This window comes from Rhinoderma darwinii, chromosome 1 (assembly GCF_050947455.1).
Source record: "Rhinoderma darwinii isolate aRhiDar2 chromosome 1, aRhiDar2.hap1, whole genome shotgun sequence".
NCBI classification, from domain to species: domain Eukaryota; kingdom Metazoa; phylum Chordata; class Amphibia; order Anura; family Rhinodermatidae; genus Rhinoderma; species Rhinoderma darwinii.
Window position 1 is genome coordinate 53,367,098 of NC_134687.1, and position 21,400 is coordinate 53,388,497.

A 21,400-nucleotide genomic window follows, 5' to 3' on the forward strand; every position below is an offset into this window, starting at 1 on the left:
CAAGACTTAATACTTGGTGGCAAAACCCTTGTTGGCAAGCACAGCAGTCAGACGTTTTTTTGTAGTTGATGATGAGGTTTGCACACATGTTAGATGGAATTTTGGCCCACTCCTCTTTGCAGATCATCTGTAAATCATTAAGATTTCGAGGCTGTCGCTTGGCAACTCGGATCTTCAGCTCCCTCTATAAGTTTTCGACGGGATTAAGGTCTGGAGACTGGCTAGGCCACTCCATGACCTTAATGTGCTTCTTTTTGAGCCACTCCTTTGTTGCCTTGGCTGTATGTTTCGGGTCATTGTCGTGCTGGAAGACCCAGCCACGAGCCATTTTTAATGTCCTGGTGGAGGGAAGGAGGTTGTCACTCAGGATTTGACGGTACATGGCTCCATCCATTCTCCCATTGATGCGGTGAAGTAGTCCTGTGCCCTAAGCAGAGAAACACCTCCAAAACATAATGTTTCCACCTCCATGCTTGACAGTGGGGACGGTGTTCTTTGGGTCATAGGCAGCATTTCTCTTCCTCCAAACACGGCGAGTTGAGTTAATGCCAAAGAGCTCAATTTTAGTCTCATCTGACCACAGCACCCTCTCCCAATCACTCTCAGAATCATCCAGATGTTCATTTGCAAACTTCAGACGGGCCTGTACATGTGCCTTCTTGAGCAGGGGGACCTTGCGGGCACTGCAGGATTTTAATCCATTACGGCGTAATGTGTTACCAATGGTTTCCTTGGTGACTCTGGTCCCAGCTGCCTTGAGATCATTAACAAGTTCCCCCCGTGTAGTTTTCGGCTGAGCTCTCACCTTCCTCAGGATCAAGGATATCCCACGAGGTGATATTTTACATGGAGCCCCAGATCGATGTCGATTGACAGTCATTTTGTATGTCTTCCATTTTCTTACTATTGCACCAACAGTTGTCTCCTTCTCACCCAGCGTCTTACTTATGATTTTGTAGCCCATTCCAGCCTTGTGCAGGTCTATGATCTTGTCCCTGACATCCGTAGAAAGCTCTTTGGTCTTGCCCATGTTGTAGAGGTTAGAGTCAGACTGATTAATTGAGTCTGTGGACAGGAGTCTTTTATACAGGTGACCATTTAAGACAGCTGTCTTTAATGCAGGCACCAAGTTGATTTGGAGCGTGTAACTGGTCTGGAGGAGGCTGAACTCTTAATGGTTGGTAGAGGATCAAATACTTATTTCTCTGTGCACAATGCAAATAAATATATATAATTTTGACAATGTGATTTTCTTCTTTTTTTTTTTATATATATATAATCTATCTCTCACTGGTAAAATTAACCTAGCCTAAAAATTCTAGACTGTTCATGTCTTTGACAGTGGGCAAACTTACAAAATCAGCAAGGGATCAAATACTTATTTCCTTCACTGTATGTATGAGACACCAGATCTAGAATAAAACCTGATATAAGACAATACATCTGTATGAGACTTCTGATCTAGGATAATACATCTGAATGAGGCACCAAATCTAGAAACACTACATCTCAATGAGGCACATGTTCTAGAACATTACATCTGTATGAAGCACCCGATCTAGAACAATACATATGCATAAGAAACCTGATCTAGGACAATACATGCATATGAGGCACCTGATCTAGAACAATACATCTGCATGAAACACCTGATTTAGGACAACACATCTGTATGAGACACCTGATCTAGGACAATACATCAATATGAAACATCTAATCTATGACATTAGATCTGTAGGAGGCACCTGCTCTAGAACAATACATCTGCATTAAAAAGACACCCGATCTAGAGAAATACATATGCATGAGCAACCTGATCTAGAACAATACATCTGCATGAGGCAAATGTTCTAGAACAATATCTGATGTAGGACAATACATCTGTTTGAAGCACCCAATCTAGAACAATACATAAGCATGGGAAACCTGATCTTGGACAAAAATACATCTGTATGAGGCACCTGATCTAGAACAATACATCTGTATAAAGCATCCAATTCAGAACAATACATATGCATGAGAAACATGATCTAGGCCAATACATCTGTATGAGACACCTGATCTAGGACAATAGATGTGTATGAGGCATTCGATCTGTATAACAATAAATATGCATGAGGTACCCAATCTAGAACAATACATATTCATGGATAAACCTGATCTAGAACAATACAGCTGTATGAGGCACTTGATCTAGAAAAATAAAGCTGAATTAAACACCTAATCTAGAACTGATCAGCATGAGACATCTGATCCAGAATAATACATCTGTATGAGACACCTAAACTAGGATAAGACATCTGCATGATGCAATTGATCTAGAATAATACATCTCCATTAGACACCTAATCTAGAAGTGATCAGCATAAGACATCTAATGTAGCACAATACATCTGTATGACACATCTGATCTAGAACAGTACATCTGTATTAGATACCTGATCTAGGGCAATACATCTGTATGAGACACCTGTTCTAGGACAATACATTTGTATGAGGCACCCAATCTAGAACAATACATCTGCAAGAAACACACAGTCTAGAACAATACATATGCATGAGATACCTTATCTAGGACAATATATCTGTATGGCACACTTGATCTAGGACAATACATCTGCATAAGGTAATTGATCTAGAACAATACATCTGCATTAGACATCTACTCTAGAACTGATCAGCATAAGACATCTAATGTAGCACAATACATCTGTATGACACACCTGATCTAGAACAATACATCTGTATGACAAACCTGATCTAGAACAATACATCTGTATGACACACCTAGTCTAGGACAATACATCTGTATGAGGCACCCAATCTAAAACAAGAAATCTGCACAAAACACCCGATCTAGAACAATACAGATGCATGAGAATCCTGATCTAGAATAATACATATGCACAAGACAACCAATCTAGAACAGTACATCTATCAATTAACCAGAACATAAGTGAAGATGATTACTTAGGCTGATTCTACTTCAATAAAATAGTCAAAGTATAGTATAAAATAGAAGTATTATAGTATTTTATAGGTTTCTGTTGAATAACATTTCAGCTCTTTATTACCCCCTAACTAATCATATACTATACAGTGCAATTGTAAGTAGTATGGCCTCTATTTGTGGTAAAGCCTCAGAAGTGGCTAGAACTCAATTTAATTAGTTTGACGTATTTCTTACATACATTAATAAATTACTCTTTGCCCTGTATAAACACGTCATATACTAATAGACGTCATCTAACATCAGGACAGGATTATAGGGAGGGCAAATGGGTTAATTGTGGGGCCTCCACCACTTGAGGTGACCCCCACCATTCTCCATCCGGGAGTTATTAGAGATACAATCATATTTCTTAAACGTGGCTTTGAATGTGGGGCTATAGTTCTTTAATATGCTGGTTATAAGATCAGTATGCATTACATATATTACGTAGTACTAACCTGAATATTATTTTTCTCAGGAACCGTTTCACCATGACCTGCTTGTTTTACCAAGCCTTCATCTTATATATATACGCTTTCTGCGGTGTTAAAACAGTGGCACTGCCCAGGGATGAAGCACAAATGTTGACAGTCATGTCCCAAAAAGTGGATGACATATGGAACACGTTTCTCATTGGAATTCCCATCAAGAATAATCCAGATAACAATACATATGGGATATGTAATTTGCAACCAAATCCAAAACTGAATGAGAGTGAAGCCAAAATAACAGGACATGTTTTGCTTAAGCAGTCCTACCCCAATGGAAAGCTTCAAGCACATGTCATCGTACAAGGATTTCCCCTGGATCCCAGTGAATCTACTAGAGCAATTCATATCCACAGCTTTGGAGATCTCAGCAATGGCTGTGACTCAACCGGTGGACATTACAACCCATTTTCCGTAAAACATCCTCAGCACCCAGGAGACTTTGGGAATTTTGAAGTGCAAGATGGGCAAATCCAGCAAAGTCTAACAAGTCTTGAAGCTACACTCTTTGGCCCCTACTCTGTTTTTGGTAAATCGATTGTTGTCCACAAGTTGGCTGATGACTTAGGTAAAGGCAATAACCAGGCGAGCGTGGAAAATGGAAACGCCGGCACACGTCTTGCTTGTTGTGTGATTGGTTCCAGTAGTAAGACCAGCTGGGATAAGTTTAACACAGGGTCCGGAGACTACTAAAATTGTGTAATTAATAAAATCTTACAAGTGTCCAAAATTTTAATAACATTTTGTATAGCTGAGGGAAATCACCCCTTGTACAATATTTTGCACAGATTCTAGAATTTGTGGATAATTGTTTGAAGTAGCACTTACATAAAGCTTGTGAAGGCTCATAACATAATTTATATAAGATATGACCTAAAGACATTTTGTTATTCCTCTTAAATAAAAGTTGGTATGAATTAAACATATACATATGTATTCCTTGTCACATTTTCTCCTAAAATCAAATCAAGATATAAAACTTAATCACCACTAATGTAAGTGCATTGTTATTGCTTCCAATAATCTCCATTTTTGGATCAATGCACCTTCAACCTCTAGAGCAGTGTTCTCCAAACATTAACTTGGGAGCCACATGTTTCACTCAGTCCCTTTAAAGACACTCTGTCACCATATTATAAGTGCCCTGTCTCCTATATAAGGAGATGGGTGCTGTAATGTAGGTGACAGTAATGCTTTTTATTTAAAAAAACGATCTTTTTTCACAACGTTAGGAGCGATTTTGGTTTATGCTAATGAGCTTTCTTAATGCCCAAGTGGGCGTATTTTTACTTTCGACCAAGTGGGCGTTGTACAGAGGAGTGTATGACGCTGACCAATCGGCATCATGCACTCCTCTCCATTCATTTACACTGCACTAGCGATATAGTTATATCACTATGTGCAGCCACATACACAAGCCCTAACATTACTACAGTGTCCTGATAATGAATACACATGAAATCCAGCCTGGACGTCATGTGTACTCAGAATCCTGACACTTCTGAATCTTTTCTGTGAGATTTACAGCAACGGATACGAAATCTCGTTTAGCTCCGTAGTCTCGCGAGATTTCGTTTCACTTGCCGGAATCTCACAAAAAAGAGTCAGAAGTGTCAGGATTCTGAGTACACATGACGTCCAGGCTGGATGGTCATGTGTATTCATTATCAGGACACTAGTAATGTTAGGGTTTGTGTATGAGGCTGCACATAGTGATATATCTATATCGCTAGTGCAGTGTAAATGAATGGAGAGGAGTGCATGATGCCGATTGGTCAGCGTCATACACTCCTCTGTACAACGCCCACTTGGTCAAAAGTAAAAATACGCCCACCTGGGCATTAAGAAAGCTCATTAGCATAAACCAAAATCGCTCCTAACGTTGTGAAAATAGATCGTTTTTTAAAATAAAAAGCATTACTGTCACCTACATTATAGCGCCGATCTCCTTATGTAGGAGATAGGGCACTTATAATGTGGTGACAGAGCCTCTTTAACTGTGACTCTTTAACTCCTTAATGATAGGGCCAATTTTCATTCTTTCCTCCTCATCTTCCAAAAGCCATAACTTTTTTTCTTTTTTTCAGCAACATAGCCGTATGGGACAAGTTGTAGTTTTTCATTGCACCATTTCATGTACCATATAATGTACTGGGAAACGCAAAACTATTTTTAGGGGGAAATGAGCAAAAAACAGCGGTTGCACCATTTTTGGGGAGTTTAGTTTTTACGCCGTTCTTCGTGCGATAAAAACGACATGTTCACCTTATTCTGCAGATTGATACAATTACAGCGATACCAAATGTATATTTTTTTTATGTTTTACCCCTTTTATTAAAAAAAGACAACGATTTGTTAAAAAAAAAATTTTGTCGCCATATTCTGAGAGACATAACTCTGATTTTCTGTCAATTTGGCAGTGTGAAGCTGTCATTTTTATTGGTACCGTTTTTGGCAACATGCAACTTTTTGTTCACTGTTTATTCCTTTTTTTGGGAAGCTAAGGTGACCAAAAAACAGCAATTTGGGTGTTTTCATTTTTTTTTACGGCGTTCATCATGTGAGATAAATAACATTATATTGTAATAGTTCAGACTTTTACAGACGTGCCGATACCAGTTATGTTAACCTATATTTTTTTTAACATTGCTTTAGGGAAAAAAATGCGAAAAGGGTTTTAATATATTTTTCGTTTTTTTTGGTGCATTAAAAAAAAAAAAAACTTTATTTAACTGGTTTATATTTTATTCAGAAGTCCCCCTTGGGGACTTGTACCAGCATTCGTTGTATCACATACAGCAATACTCTTAGGATTCATAGGAGTCTCACAGTCTCCTATGAAGCCCTGCCTCCGGGTGCCATGACGATTGTGACACAGAGGGACAGCTGGCACCTCAAATGGGGCTGCCCCTCATTAGAACGCCTTAGATGCCATGATCGCGGCATCTAAGGGGTTAAATGGGCGGAATCAAAGTGATCTTTAATTCCACCCGTTGCAGTGCGGTATCGGCAATATGACACAGCTGACACCTGCTAAGTATGGAGTGCGTTCAGCCCTTGAGCCAACTTCATACTTCCCCTTAACGGCTGCCACGTACACATAAGTGGCATGCCATTAAGGGGTTAAAGAAGTTGTCCGGTTTCAGCAAATTAATGTTATTTTTTGTATAATTAATAGTTATACAATTTTACAATATAATTTCTGTATTAATTCCTAAACGCTTTTCAAGACCTCTGCTTGTTGTTTTCAGAAGGAACATTCATTGTTCCAGTGGATAGAATTCTGTCCATGGTCATGTGATGGACACACAGGTGCTCGGAACATTAGCAGACACAGCTCTGATACACATGCTGTAACTGTAACGAGTCATGCACCTGTGTCTCCATCACATGACAAGGACTGAATTTTATCCACTGGAAATAAACAATGAATGTTCCTACTGAATAATAACTAGCAGAGATCTTGAAAACCGTGAGGAATTAATACAGAAAGTAAATGATATAACTTTCAGTTATTTAAAAAGATTAAGTTGCTGAAAGTGGACAACCACTTAAAAGGGGCTTTGCCACTAAGGTTAGTGATTGCATATCGGTAAGATACGTCATCACTTACTGATTGGTTTTTCAATCGGCGAAAGAAAAGCCACATGTCATGTGATGTTTCGTTACAGGGCAAGATCACAGTCTAGGAAATGTCACATAATTAGTGATGAATCTTTTCCTAGGCGCTATGAATCATGGGAAAGCATCACATGATCAGAATACGATTCATCACGGATTATGGCCTAGGATAGTGGCGGTAGAGTCAGGTGACCAGGATAGAGAGGAGCAGAATTGAGGATTTTCATACGAGAAAGTCTATTAGTAAGTGGCTTAAAGGGAGTCTGTCACCAGAAATGTACCTATCAAACTAGCAACAGGGTAATATAGCGTAATCTCACCTGAATCTAATGTTTATTACCTTTTTCACATGGGTGCCTCCTTTGTGGAAAAAGTAGTTTTATTTAGTATATGCAAACGAGCATTTTGCAGCAACGAGAGAGTCACCGATTCTCCAAAATGCTACGTCTTCTCTCCCCAGTCCAACACTCCCTCCCTTCTTTCATTGATGGACAGAGGCCAGACAGTGCAATATCGGAATTCACGCCTGACCCCATAGCCTCCTGATTGCGCGCGGCTCTGCTTCCGTACACCCTTGACGTTTCACCGGTCTAATCGTCTGTACTGCGAAAGTGCCGATTACATCAGACAACCCCCGGAAGAGACAGACCTTGGCATTGGAGAGCAGAAGAGGGTGTAGTCTGATATTATCGGCGCTTGCGCAGTGCTGCCGATTAGACAGGTGAAACATCAAGGATGTACTACGCATGCGCCGATTATGAAGATGAGCCGCACGCGTTTAGGAGACTATGGGGTCGGGCGTGGACTCGCCTATTCACTACCAGGCCCCTGTCAATCAATGAAAAAGGGGAAGGAGGGTTGGACTGGGGAAAGAAGACATAGCATTTTGGAGCATCGGTGACGCCCTCGTTGCTCCAAAGCTCATTTGACAGACTCCCTTTAACTATTGGCGGAAAAGTGAATGAGATGCCATTTTTGAAAGCAGGTGGACACTGAGTAACTTTGAGTGACTTCTGATTTACTAATATATGGCCATTTTTACCACTTGTGTCCCTGGACGGGTGGGTGGGGGCTGGAGACTTTTTAAGGATAGATGTGAATTAGATATAGTTGCATGTAGAAGTTTTCCTTTTTCTAGTAAGAGCCCCGGTCACAACCATAACACCTTGTGACTGTTATGTAAGCCCTGGACGTTACCCAAGTCATTGCTGCAGCACAAATTTGTTGTGTTCGGCTTACATAACCAAATGTTAATGACTTGGCCAAAAATCAAACCCACTGGAATAAAAATCCTAATTGACTATTACTCACAGCAGGAACTGTGACCACTCCCACAGCACAGAGTTACAAAAGCTCAGCACATCCAAGACTCCGCACACAAGAAGACACCCCTCAGCTGCACGTCTTTATACACCGGCTCCAACTGCACAGGTAACTAGCACTACAATTGCTTAAGACTAAGTTCACATCTAGTTTTTACTGTATGTCTGACGTGCACGTTTTGACATGAAAAAACAGTATCAAAACACGTACCGCAGCGTGTATATTGATTTCTATGGTCAGGACGGATGCCCTAATGGCGTACATTGTGCATACGTTTTGGGTGCTTACATTCTATCCTTTGTTCCCAATGTCCTGAAAAGTGTAGTCTACGAGGCTTTTCAATATTTGTACAAAAAGTATACCACATGTATACGTTTTTATTTGCATTGAAGTCAATGGGGACGTATGAAATCTTAAACCCTACGTATACATACGTAAACGTATACGTTTTTGTCACTATATATGGGAAATTTTGACTTTACAAAGTTTGATTTAGCTCAAGAACAAAAAAATGTATACATTTTTAAAAGAACGGACACAAATGAATAAAAACGTATATGACGTATACTACAAAAAAACGTAAGCGCATGTTACAAATGCATACGTTTTTGTAACTTTAAAAAAAATACACGTCGTCGTATACATTGGAACAATAAAGGGTTGTCTGTTTTATTGTAAGTGAAGTTAGTTGAAACCAAAACTCTCTGCACTGATTTGGTCCCCAAGGTGCGGGCACATACGTCTAGGTCTGCCAATGGATGTGATTTATGAAAACAGTGGCGTCCATGATGCTGTGGTCTGAAATGTCTCACCCGGGGTCTGTGTAAGTGCAGACACTATTTTGTAAAGTACTCATTTCAATCAACTTTATTTACAATAAAGTGACAACGCGACACCTTTAATATAGACTTTTATGAAGTGGATTCTATTCCATGACAGCATTTACAGCTAATGACTGTGGTTTCATTGCTAGAATTTGGAAGATGGAATACGCTGCCCTTGAAGTGTAGCAATAGGCTGTCACATTGTTATATGACTATTACAGTGCTGCTACTAGAGCTTTATAATTTATTTACCGCGGCTGGTATTTTGTGTCATTCAGTATAAATAGAAGCAGACATGGCTGTCCAGTTACAAATACCTGCATTTGACTGATTTTCTCATTTTCAAGCCAGCTTTTCTATTACCAAGTACCCTATCAGTTCATGTGTCTATCGGGGATGTCACAATCTTGCGACTATAGCAGCATATGGACCTGTATTTAGGCTTTTTTGTGTCTTAGTTGAGCAAGATCTATTATTGTTCATCCAGATCTTTCTGGTTCATAGGTTAGACTATACAGGGAACACGGAACATCACACAGGGAGTGAGGGATGTAACGTAAAGACAAGTTATTCAGGCTCTATGGAAAGCTGGGCGTAGCTACACTTTCTTTAACCTGGGTGAAAATATTATGCCCTAGCCCTGTATCTAAATCCTCTAGCTAAGGCACAGGGGCGATTTGTTTCCCCTCGCTACTCCCCTGAAGAAGAATATGTGTCTAGTGTAATTTATAATTTACTGTACTGGATATCAAACAACTTGATGTAAGTATTTAAACGACATGTCTAAGTATACATGTACCATAGAGGAAAAAGATAAAATGAAATAAATAAATTTATGATATATATATATATATATATATATACACACACACACAGTCCAAAGATGAAAACAGCACTCCAAACCATCTGTAAATCAGGCCATGTGCACGTTACCAGAGGGTGAATCAATTCCCCAACTTTAATATAGAAGAAACCATAGGACAGGTAACTGCACCAGGACTTCAAGATTTGATGGAAAAAAAAAAGGTTGGTTTAATCACCACCAAGAAAGAGACGTCTCGGTTCACATCTTGAAAAGGGTTCAGATGTGAACCAAAACGTTGTTTCTTGGTGGTGATTAAACCAATCTTTTTTTTTTCCATCAAATCTTGAAGTCCTGGTGCAGTTACCTGTCTGTTTTTTGAAAAATATATACCTTGGGAGACTGTGGCCGTATCCCTGGCGGGCTTGCACCCTCATTTTTATGAGACCTGGACTGCGCGGTTGACATTTTTTGTGTACATATATATATATATATATATATATATATTGTAGCGTCCACGGACCGCCATGCCTACTCACCCCTCGGCAACTGTGGCCATGGATCTGTGAATGCTGGCCGTCCCCTCCTTCCTAGGAGATGCCAGCACTCACTTCCGCTCCACTCGGCTGTGCGCGCACACGCTCGTGACTGGCCTTAAAGGGCCAGCGTGCGCACATGAATTATATCACAAATTAGCCCTAATCACTCTGGACTATAAAAGGGGCCCTGCCCTTTCACTCCTTGCCTGAGCGTTGTTCGTATTGCTCTGTTAGTCTTGCAAACAGTCCCTTAGGGTTCTCTAGTTCCCGTGCCCTGCTACCTGTACCCCGTGTTGTAGGTGTTCCTGTGCCTGCTATAATATTTAAGTCGAGTTCTGCCATCGGCCACATCTGCTGTGTTACACCACGTCTGGTGTCATCTGTCTCGTCTGCATCACCTGATGTCAAGATCCCATCTGTGCCTGCCGTTGCTACTGTCTGTACTATCACAGGTACCCTTGTGCTTGGACTACATACATATTGACTTGGTACACTGTAGTTTGGCCAGCTGCCATCCTGCTTCGGTGGTGCGGCCCAGTGGGTCCACCCACCCGCAGAGTGTGACATTATATATATATATATATATATATATATAATACGTTAGTGTCTATATTAAAGTGGGTATATACGTCTGATGCTGTATCAGTGGAATCTATAATCAAACTACTTGAAAATTCTGTGATATATCAAGTCATAAGTATGATCTGCCTGGATATGTGGGGAAGGTAGATGACATCTGCAATGAACATATTCCTTGATCAGTAAAGTAGTTGTCACTTTTCAAGACCTGATAACTAAGTAGACTAGCTTTACACCAGCACTATAATAATACTGCCCCCTATAGAAAAGTATATGGAAATTAACAGGTAGAAGAATGTTTAGATCTGACTGGAGTTTCTCTTTTAAATATACTAAAATCAAATCATACTTCCTTGTCCATTAATAACCGTGTGCCTAAGCTTCTATTTGCACTTCCTGCTCAGGCCCTAAATTAATTCTGTGTAATAAAATTATTCATTGTTCATTGCGTAACGCTTGTTACTAGACTGTTAGCGCCCACGAGCGTACCTGGATGCCAGTCCCATGCTAGCATAGTCAGAACTTGGGTGACAAATTTTAGGGGCGGTGATGACAAAGGGTAGCGGGAACAGCTTTCAGTGACACCATGCAGTCTTGTCAGAGTAGTTGCGCTCCAGCACAGGAGAAGCTTGGAACTAGGCAAGGACCGTAATTGAGTTGGTGCAGACTAACCTGGGGTGTGGAGTCTAAATTATCTCCCATTCTTAATCCTTAACCCATGCAAGGAGGTATGGACTTTGCTGGTAAGATTCCCAGGACGAAGGCCGCAGGATAGCCCCCAATAGATGCTAGGACTGCAGATGGTAGGTATGAACAGTTTTGTGGTCAAACAGATCTGGGTTGATAACAGGTGGGCATTGTCAGGTCCAGTAATTAGTATCAGAAAGCAAGCTCATGGACAGGCCAGAAGTAGGTACACAAATAAATCAGATCAAGATGAGACGAATGCCGAGTCAAACCCAGGGAATCACAAGCACCGGAACACTGGAGCAGTTCCCCTTTAAGGTCCAGGAAGAGTGACGACTCCAAGTCCCGCGCCGGGCCACTACATCCCGTTGTCATGGGAACACAGCGGCAGCAGCTCTCATGTTGGCCAAGTCATAGTATCTCCAAGTTCTCTATTGAAAGGGGTTGTCCGGGCATAGGTCGATTTTTCATACGGATGACCTACCCATAGGATAGGTCATCTGTATACGATCGGTAGGGGTCTAACATCTGGATCCCATACTGATCAGCTGTACCGGCTGCCTCAGGACACCGAATGTTACGCAGTGGCCGGTGTCGGAAGCAGATGGCTCATACACCGCATATGGGCTGTGTTGCAGTACTGCAACTCTGCTCCTATTCACTTGAATAGGAGCAGAGCTGCAGTACTGCAAGACGGCCGCTAGACTGTGACCGGAGCCATCTGCTTCTGGCACAGACATCCGGTACCCGGGAGGAGCTGCTCAGTGCGGGGTCCGGGTTTTGGACCCCCACAGATCATATACCGATGACCTATCCTGTGGATAGGTCATCAGTATGAAAAACCGTTCTGTGCCCAGACAACCCCTTTAAGTCTTACAAGCAGGATACCAGTTATGGTCTGGAGGCATCATATAACCAAAAAGCCATCCACTAAAAGTTTGTGAAGTGCAACATTTCCTTGTTAAAGGGCTTATCCTCTTTGAACAACCCTTTCCATATGCCATGTGGTAGCAGAAGAGGGTGAACAGATTGGAAACCCCCCTATTAGTCAGAGCAGAGTACTGTAAAAGGCAGATTTTCACTCCTGAGGATCACTGACATCTGTGCATTACACAAACACATATTGATTTCTATGGCCGCCATGACATGCTTCACTTACTCTGAACTTTGTCTAACCTTGACCTTGTGTAACCTGCACTAGACAGATGCACAGAAACTGCTGTGAGAAAATCCGCATAAATGCAGTACGGTCAGGCCTTAGGGAAAGCAGTTACTGTCTCCAAGTGTCACCCTGGTTATTACTTCATTATTGAACATCTCGCTGCTGAATCCTCCATCTTACGCTCCACTGGGCCAGAAACTATGATTCTATTCTCCAACAAAACTTCTGCGCCCTTTGATAATTTAACTACAGGTTATTGATATCCCTGCAGTTGAAGCAAAAAGTTAAGTTTTCCAATATATCAAAGCATTTTCCATTACAGATGTTTTCAATTTCACTTCATTATCTTCATAGGGAACCCGGGGATATTTTTTTTATTACTTATAATTGTTTATCAGGTTAATTTAGGGCGAACACGATGGACAGTAGTAGGTATCTCTTTAAACCAAGGGTGAACAACTCGCGGCCCATGATGCCATACTGTTCGGCCTCAAACTATTGGGACACCAACATGCATAACTGTGTTCTGATGGTTTAGAAAGATTGGACTGTTAAAAAACATCCATAGCCTTCCGATGTAGAGAACGGAGTGCGAATTAGACGAAAGTTCGGCTCTCTCTTCCCAGTACTGATCATAGATATGTCAGTACATATCTATGCGCGCCCTACGGGACACAGCAGAGCGGGATTGAGTGCCGGCGTCCCCCAGGAAGGAGATGGTGGCCAGCACTCACAGGTCCATGGCCGCCGCTGTCGAGGGGTAAGTCGGACCGAAGGTTTGCGGCCGTGGACGTTACGCAATCCAGAGCTTGCACTTGAAAAGCTTATGCACCCCTCTCTTAAACCATGGCCAAAAAAAAACAAAACCCCACATCCCATATTTCAACAATACAAAAAAATTAACAAAACACACATTCCCATCCAGTAATCATAGTCCTATAATTTGTTAGGCTATGTTCATAACTGAGCCATGACAGATACCGACAAATCCTGACAGACCCCATTAACTCATAATGGGGTCTGTGAGTTTTCGCTTGGGGTTCATATATTTTTGACAGCAAGAATAGCCCTGAAGACTGCGCAATTCATTTTGTTTAACAGCTACTGTTGAGCAAAGGCAAGATGGCTCCTGGGAGCTGTAGTTGTACCACAGCTGAAGGCCTTCTACTGCCATAGATATTGATTGGAATATCTTTAGATCAATGTGTGTGCATATTTTTATCTTTTCAACATCCTTGTAAAGCATAGATAGAATCTACGTAAAAAGTTGTGTAACTTTGTAAATACATTGCATTGCTTATCTTGTACTGATCCAGAGCAGCGCTCACATTTCTGCTGGTATTCACTGGAAATCGTCAACAAGCTTGCAAATAGTCAAATTCCTGTCAGCTTAATTACGTTCCTACAATGCAGTTGGCGGGTTAGTTTTCCCTACATCAGATTATTGCACGGCGCCTGGTGTGAAGATGACACTTTCCAGAATACAAATCACCAGAACAAGCTCAGTGCACACATTGAACAAGCAAGAAATATTGCAAGATTTCAGCTCTGCAGCAGGCAGAATCGTAAATGCAGCTCTAGACTTTAACACAGGCTGTAACTCAAGATCAGTACAAGATAAGTAATGTAATGGATATACAAATTTAGTCAAGTTTTTATGTAGATTCTTTCTAAATGTAAAACGGCGTTTAAAGTAGAATTGAGACATAAATGTTAGGGTATGTGCACTAATTACGGACGTAATTCGGGCGTTTTTTCCCCGAATTACGTCCGAAAATAGCTCCTCAATAGCGTTGACAAACATCTGCCCATTGAAAGCAATGGGCAGACGTTTGTCTGTTCACACGAGGCGTGTATTTACGCGCCGCTGTCAAATGACGGCGCGTAAATAGACGCCCGCGTCAAAGAAGTGACCTGTCACTTCTTTGGCCGTAATTGGAGCCGTTATTCATTGACTCCAATGAATAGCAGCGCCAATTACGTCCGTAAAGGACGCGGCGTTCAAGCGCCTGCACATGCCGTTACGGCTGAAATTCAGGCGGAAACATCCCCGTAATTTCAGCCGTTACGGACGCTGTCGTGTAAACATACCCTTATACTTATTTGCGATTTGTCAGAAAGCAAGTCACTTTAATAGTTTTCAAAGTGTACCTTTTAAAGAGATGTCTATCTTCTGGCCTATTGGAGACTCCTCTGGTCCGTTTACTGGCCAGCCCCTCATACGAGACTTGCACTATTGTTTTTCTCAGCCGCTGAAGAATTCAGGTGTTGTTTTCTATATTAACATTGGCAGCAGGCGCTATGCTCTGCCGAGAGCGCCATTTAGGCAAACTGCTGCCGAGTGTTGCATACCTGCAACCTTTTTTTTTTTTACAAAGTGAACACTGATATAGAAAAACCCCCCAAAAAACCTGCTAGATTTACAGTATGTAAACGAATGCAAACGTATAGCATTACGTTTGCATACGTCGTCCAAGGAGATCAATGCTAAAAAAAAATGTTACGTCGCGTATACCTTTTTTTGAAGTACAGAATAGCGTAGCAGACTACGCTTTTCAGTACTTTCAAAAAAACAGTATCCCAATGTAAACCATGACAAACATAGACCAAACAAATGGTATTTTGGTCTACTTTTGACCCATTATAGTCTATGTATACGCCGTACTATACGTTTCAATACTTTTTTAGTGTTTAAAAATATACGCTCGGCGGATAGCACAAACGCAAAGTCAATGGGGCCTTAGAGGGGACTACATTCTTTTCCCAATGAAGTGTGATGCTCTTCTATAGCAAGTATTCAGCAATACACCACTGTCCTGCAGACTCCTTGTCACAGCAGCTGGGGTTTGGATAGGACATCATGACAATTCCCCAGAAGTCACATAATTTAATTTGGTTGTGTATACCACTGGCAATCCCTATCTGTGTAAAAGGTTTTTGTAAGAGGGAGGGGTTTAAGCTGCTTTGTATCTGTCTGGGAGGCAGCTTGCTGCTGCAGAAACCTTCTCTCGTGTCTGTCTGCAATAGAAACAAGGTTAGATAAGCAAAGTCCTTTCAGCAGGCAGATCCCAGCCACAGATATAGGAAACCAGGAGGACATGGACTCGGCAAGATTTCTGAAAAACTATTTCAGAAGTATTGCAACAACAGGTATATAATTTTTCTTCATTTCTGTAGTTTACTTATAAAACTCTGTTGGAGCTTCATTGTGCATTTATATTACTTTCTTATTATATAGCGTTTCCAATAATCCCCATGGGTACCGGATTTAGATATTCTCACACTAGCTGGATAGTCATAAAAAAGTATGAAATGTACTTTGAAAGGTAGAAAACCCCAAAGACTAAAATATTCTGCTAAATATGCTACTATCATTTTATTATTCAGTTTCCTTTTTGTTTCTCTCTTGTCAGTCTTTTGCTTCTGGTCTTGTGAAATTCTAGGTTATTTGGCAGTTCTGAGTTTGAGAAAAGATCGGAATTATCAGAATTTCTGGATGATTGATTAAAGGAGTATAGATAACTCCACACACAGTAACTGTATACAAATATATATGACTGGATGAATGGATAGATATCGTTTCTCATTCATAGAAATACATTTCGCATAACTTAACAGCCATTTTTTTTTTCTTATAGACATACGCAAACCATGTGTTGTTCACTTTACCCAAGTGTTATATTCTTCATCTCCATTTGCTTTGGGATCAGAGCAGAGATGGAACAAGTTGGTCAAAATGGAACTTTAACAGAAATATCCCAAAAGTTAAATGAGTTATGGGTCATATTACTTAATGGAGTTCCGCTTGGGAGCAATCCAGATAGATCCGTCTATGCTACATGTAATCTACAACCAAACCCGAAACTGGATGCAGCTGAGCTAAAAGTAACAGGACAGATTTTGTTTAAACAGATCTATCCAAATGGAAAGTTAGAAGCAGTCTTCACTGTACAAGGTTTTCCTATGGATATCAATCAAACCATGAGAGCTATTCATATCCATAGCTATGGTGACCTTAGCGATGGCTGTGACTCTACTGGAGGACATTTCAACCCCCATTCTGTAAATCACCCTGGCCACCCTGGAGATTTTGGCAATTTCCGGGTAAGAAATGGCAAGATCCAACAACACCATACAAATCTTGAAGCAACACTATTTGGCCCATTTTCTGCAGTCGGAAGATCAATTGTTGTCCACAAGTTGGCTGATGACCTTGGTAAAGGCAATAACCAGGCCAGCTTGGATAATGGCAATGCCGGCACACGTCTTGCTTGTTGTGTGATCGGTTCCACTATGAGGAGCAGCTGGGATAAATACATTCAAGACAAGGAGAGTCTAAAGAGCCCAAGAGTCTCTAGGCGTGTTAGTAAAGTACAAAAATCTAAAAACTAAACTAAACCAATGGCCGATATTTGTGTAGCCCTATTTAGCTTTTAGATCTTGTTTCTGTAACTATGCATTTGTTACTATTCACCGTAGGTTAAAAGAAAAATACATATACATTAACACACACATACATATATATATATATATATATATACACACACACACACACACACACACGTTAAATAAAATAGACAATAGAATATACTAACAGTATTTACAATGTTTCTCTGTTGTCCTTGATCCTATTTTTTTCAATATTGGGATCCAAATAAAAAAATGTTATATGTCCCATCATGCATCCATATGGTCACTCCCTCCCCACCCCCTCCAGGACAAGAACCTATGAAACTGTAGGTGTGTGAAAAGAGGAGGGGCTTCTTCTGCAACTACTCTGACTGCAATGAAGACTAGATGACCTCTCCTTTGGTTAAGCTCTACTATCTCAGTTAGCCATATACAAAGACTCATCCGTAATACAATGACCATTTCAATTTATTTATTTCTAAATGAGATACTTATTAGGAAGGAAGGGGACATACAGAAATTAAAAAAAGTGTGAAATATTGTGCATTGCCTCACATGCATCTTTCCTGGAATTGGTTCAATTGTAGTGTTCACCACTAAAGACTCAGAAAAATGTAATCGCATGAACGATAAGTGTTCCAACCAATGGAACAGATTTATATCGGTCGGAACCTATCACTTTTAATGCCATAAATGTTACAATTACCAATAGGCTCCGGTCACATTTGCACAATGGCTTGTGTTCATGGAGTCATGACTGCTATGCCTGAACTATTTCCAAATAGACCTTGACAAATTGTGTCGGATCTGATTGACTTGACGGTTCATCGGGTTCCTGGTATATTTGCTGGCAATAACAGAGCTGTAGATTACACTGTGCTTGCCCTTAGACATACCAGAGCCCTTGGCAGAAATATAAAAATGGTAGTGTGAACAGAGTGTTAATTCCAAAGCCAAAAATAGAAGGATCATGAGTATATGGACTAGAGTTTTCTCAGCAAGATCTCTAGTAGACTGTGTTAAGATCTTAGACAATGTCCCGTAGACAAAGGTGTGTAGGTTGTTTTTTTGTTTTTGGTCTGTGCTGAACTTCAAGTTGTGTAGGCGCGAGTGCAATGGTTACCCAAATGTTCCAAGGAAATAAGACTGAATACGATACATACAAGAATTTCATACAGAAACATATTCTTTACTCTCCAGCCTATGTTTAATTAATGCTGGTTAGTTGACAATATCATAATTCTGACCTCCGGTAAAATAAAAATAAAAATATCTCTAAACGGTCATTCAAGTAGATAAAGAACGAAGAGAAATTGCTGTAAATCTGGACTGCAGAACAGATCACTATTTAATGTATATCTATTGAAAAATAGTTCTCACTACTAAATAGAGTTCTCACTACTTACTTGATAATGTAGAAGACATGGTGACAAAAAAACAGGACAACTATCTGGTGGAGAAGGACTCAATACATCCTGCACACAGATATACTATAGACAAATATAATATATATCTCCTGTAACATTTGTACAGAGGCCTAGAAATAGATAGTTGATCTCCATAGGTCATATAATAATACAGGCAGGACGATAAATATCGGAATGTTTTTAACAATGACTAAAAAATTTAAAACATCCCCCTATAAGAATCAGGCAGAAAAACAGTAAACATATAAAGATCTGCACATATCACTTTGTGATAAAACCAGGCAATTACATCAACCATATCAATTCTTAACTTGTAACATAAATGAATTCAATAATTTAATGAAATGCTCACGTTTTACTTAAAATGCATTGATAGGACTTGTAAAAATAAAGCCGCTTCCTTCATAATAATAGAAAACAATTCATAATTGGGAAATCGTACAGTCAGGGACGAGTCCCATTAGAGGCATGGGTTATATTTATAGGGTTCAGACCCTTTACCATCCATCCGGTCATGGAAGACACGACAAAAATTAATAATAACGACAAAAGTTGCTATCCACTTCACTTCAGTAAATGGCAGTTTTGGTCCCCGATGAGGTCATTGGGGAGGGGGGGGGGGGAATCAGTTTTTCCATCCTGTTTTTAACATACAAATTAAAGGGACAGCACATGGCAATTTCATTTCATTACAAAAAATGTTTATGAAGGTGTTTAATTTGAAATGTTTGGTAACTGCAATATGAGCAATTTCTTAGTATATTAATATTAGCCAAAATATTCCCATAGCAAATTGCAATGATACAAATATGGAGTAGGGTTGTCCTATGAAGAACACTAAACATGGAAAGTAAAGATAAAAGTAAACAGGAGATAAATTTGTTCACACTGTCAGTCTGAAGGATATTCTGCTTGTTCCTAATACAAACAGACATGTAGAAATGAGAACACATTTTCTGCTGATCTGTTTAAATATTTACCTGTTGAACGGTTGACTGGATGAAGCTTAGAAAAGGGGTGTCCCTTAAAGATCTGTGTGTCCTACTACAGACAGGGCAGGGGGAAGTGGTGCTCCTGCTGCAGCCAGTTGTAGAACATCCAGACACAGGATTCTGAGAAGGGAGACATGTCGGATCTCCTTGGTCACACATAGAAGGATTCATACAGTATATTAGTCAGGAAAAGAGGAGATAAAGGGAGGAATAGCTGTGATATTTTATTTTTTGTGCATTATGTATTTTTAGTGCTCCTTTAAATACCCTTATAGTCCGTTAGTCAGTCCCGAACTCGTCTATAATTTGATGAGGTGCACTAAGGACAATAAAGGGGAATTCATATTTTTTGGGGCTGCCAAACGGTCTTCAGCAAAAAAACTTTATTCATTGTATAATTTAAAGTCATGCAATTGTACTTTGCATATCAAATTTTCTCAGATCTCTGCTTGCAGTCATTTAGGAGATTCAAATCTGTCCTGGTCATGTGATAGACACACAGGTTGTACAGTTTGGTTTATTATAAGAAAGAGTTCTAATAACTGTACTGTAATGAGCAGTGCACCTGTGTGACCATCACATGACAGGACAGGAATATCACATGGAAGAAAACAATGAATGACTGCAAGCACAGATCTTGTGAGAAATGGATACAGAAAGTACATTGGAAAATTGCATAACTATTCATTATACAATGAATAAAGCTTTATTTGCTGAAACTGTATTACCTCTTTAAGGAATTGCTCATAATGCAGTTCCCTAATATATCAGCCAAGTATCTATTAACGAGTGGTTGATTTGCCAATCATCCCTTATTTATATACACCAACTGGTCCACACATACTTACATGGAATGTATGACAAAGCTATTACCACTGCTACACCAGTCAACAATCAATGCTAAATATACAAAAACGCTAAAACAACGAATGGCCAATGAAATGTTCAGAATTTTTTTTGCACATTGTACAATATTTTGAATCCTTACACAAACACTGTACGTCTTTGAAAACTGGGCGAACTCCGTCATGATCCATCTGTCGACTGAGCACTTCCAGAATTGCACACTCTTTTTAAGGATTCATCCAGTTCAGGAGATGCAGACTGGTCATCATTTCTGTCCAAGCCATTTTCAAGCGCAATGCTTTCTAAGCTATCAACAGTTTCTGGTGTATCATCAAAGCTGGATGGTAATAATAGCTCTGTTTCCAGTTTTCCAGTGGGTTCTAGACTGGACAATGGAGTCTCAAAACGATTGAGAGAAGGTGGTTCTACTGCAATAGCGTGACCTTCACCAGGGCTTATAATGTGGCTTTTCTCCAACTCAACAGAGGCCAGTTCCTCAGCTAGGTCAATAATTTGCTCCCCTGTCTTCTCCAAATCTTTTTTCTCAGAGCACAGAAGAGGTATCAAAGGATGAAGATACATGTTCTCATAAGAGTTACCAAGTGGATCTTGGGAATTCTCCAGTATCTGATTGGATTCCTTTTTGGCTGGTATGCCCACATCACTAGAACATCTCTCTACGTCAGGTTGTCTATGCGCTACACACAC

General features: G+C 40.2%; 3 protein-coding genes across 5 annotated transcripts in view; 2 read left to right on the forward strand and 1 right to left on the reverse strand.

The window, feature by feature from the left end:
• Positions 1–3,476: 3,476 nt before the first annotated feature.
• SOD3 (superoxide dismutase 3) lies at positions 3,477–4,341 on the forward strand. The gene has a single exon (XM_075849457.1). It carries the CDS (start codon positions 3,484–3,486, stop codon positions 4,171–4,173), a length of 690 nt encoding a protein of 229 aa, XP_075705572.1. The 5' UTR covers positions 3,477–3,483; the 3' UTR covers positions 4,174–4,341.
• A 4,074-nt stretch (positions 4,342–8,415) lies between these two features.
• On the forward strand, positions 8,416–17,528 carry LOC142731765 (extracellular superoxide dismutase [Cu-Zn]-like). Its single transcript, XM_075849469.1, has 2 exons — positions 8,416–8,532; positions 16,656–17,528. The coding sequence occupies exon 2, from the start codon at positions 16,669–16,671 to the stop codon at positions 17,407–17,409; it is 741 nt and encodes a 246-aa protein (XP_075705584.1). The 5' UTR covers positions 8,416–8,532; positions 16,656–16,668; the 3' UTR covers positions 17,410–17,528.
• A 1,084-nt stretch (positions 17,529–18,612) lies between these two features.
• The window catches only part of CCDC149 (coiled-coil domain containing 149), a 69,832-nt gene continuing 67,044 nt past the window's right edge, over positions 18,613–21,400 (reverse strand). For all 3 annotated transcript variants that reach the window (XM_075858771.1, XM_075858761.1, XM_075858781.1), the window contains one exon: positions 18,613–21,390. In XM_075858771.1, the coding sequence (XP_075714886.1) occupies positions 20,873–21,390 (518 nt within the window). In that variant the 3' untranslated portion in view covers positions 18,613–20,872. The remainder of the gene's footprint in view (positions 21,391–21,400) is intronic.

What these genes read in the sequence shown, in the direction of transcription:
- SOD3 (XM_075849457.1), top strand. Translation starts at nt 3,484, where the DNA reads ATGACCTGCTTGTTTTACCAAGCCTTCATCTTATATATATACGCTTTC.
- LOC142731765 (XM_075849469.1), top strand. Translation starts at nt 16,669, where the DNA reads ATGTGTTGTTCACTTTACCCAAGTGTTATATTCTTCATCTCCATTTGC.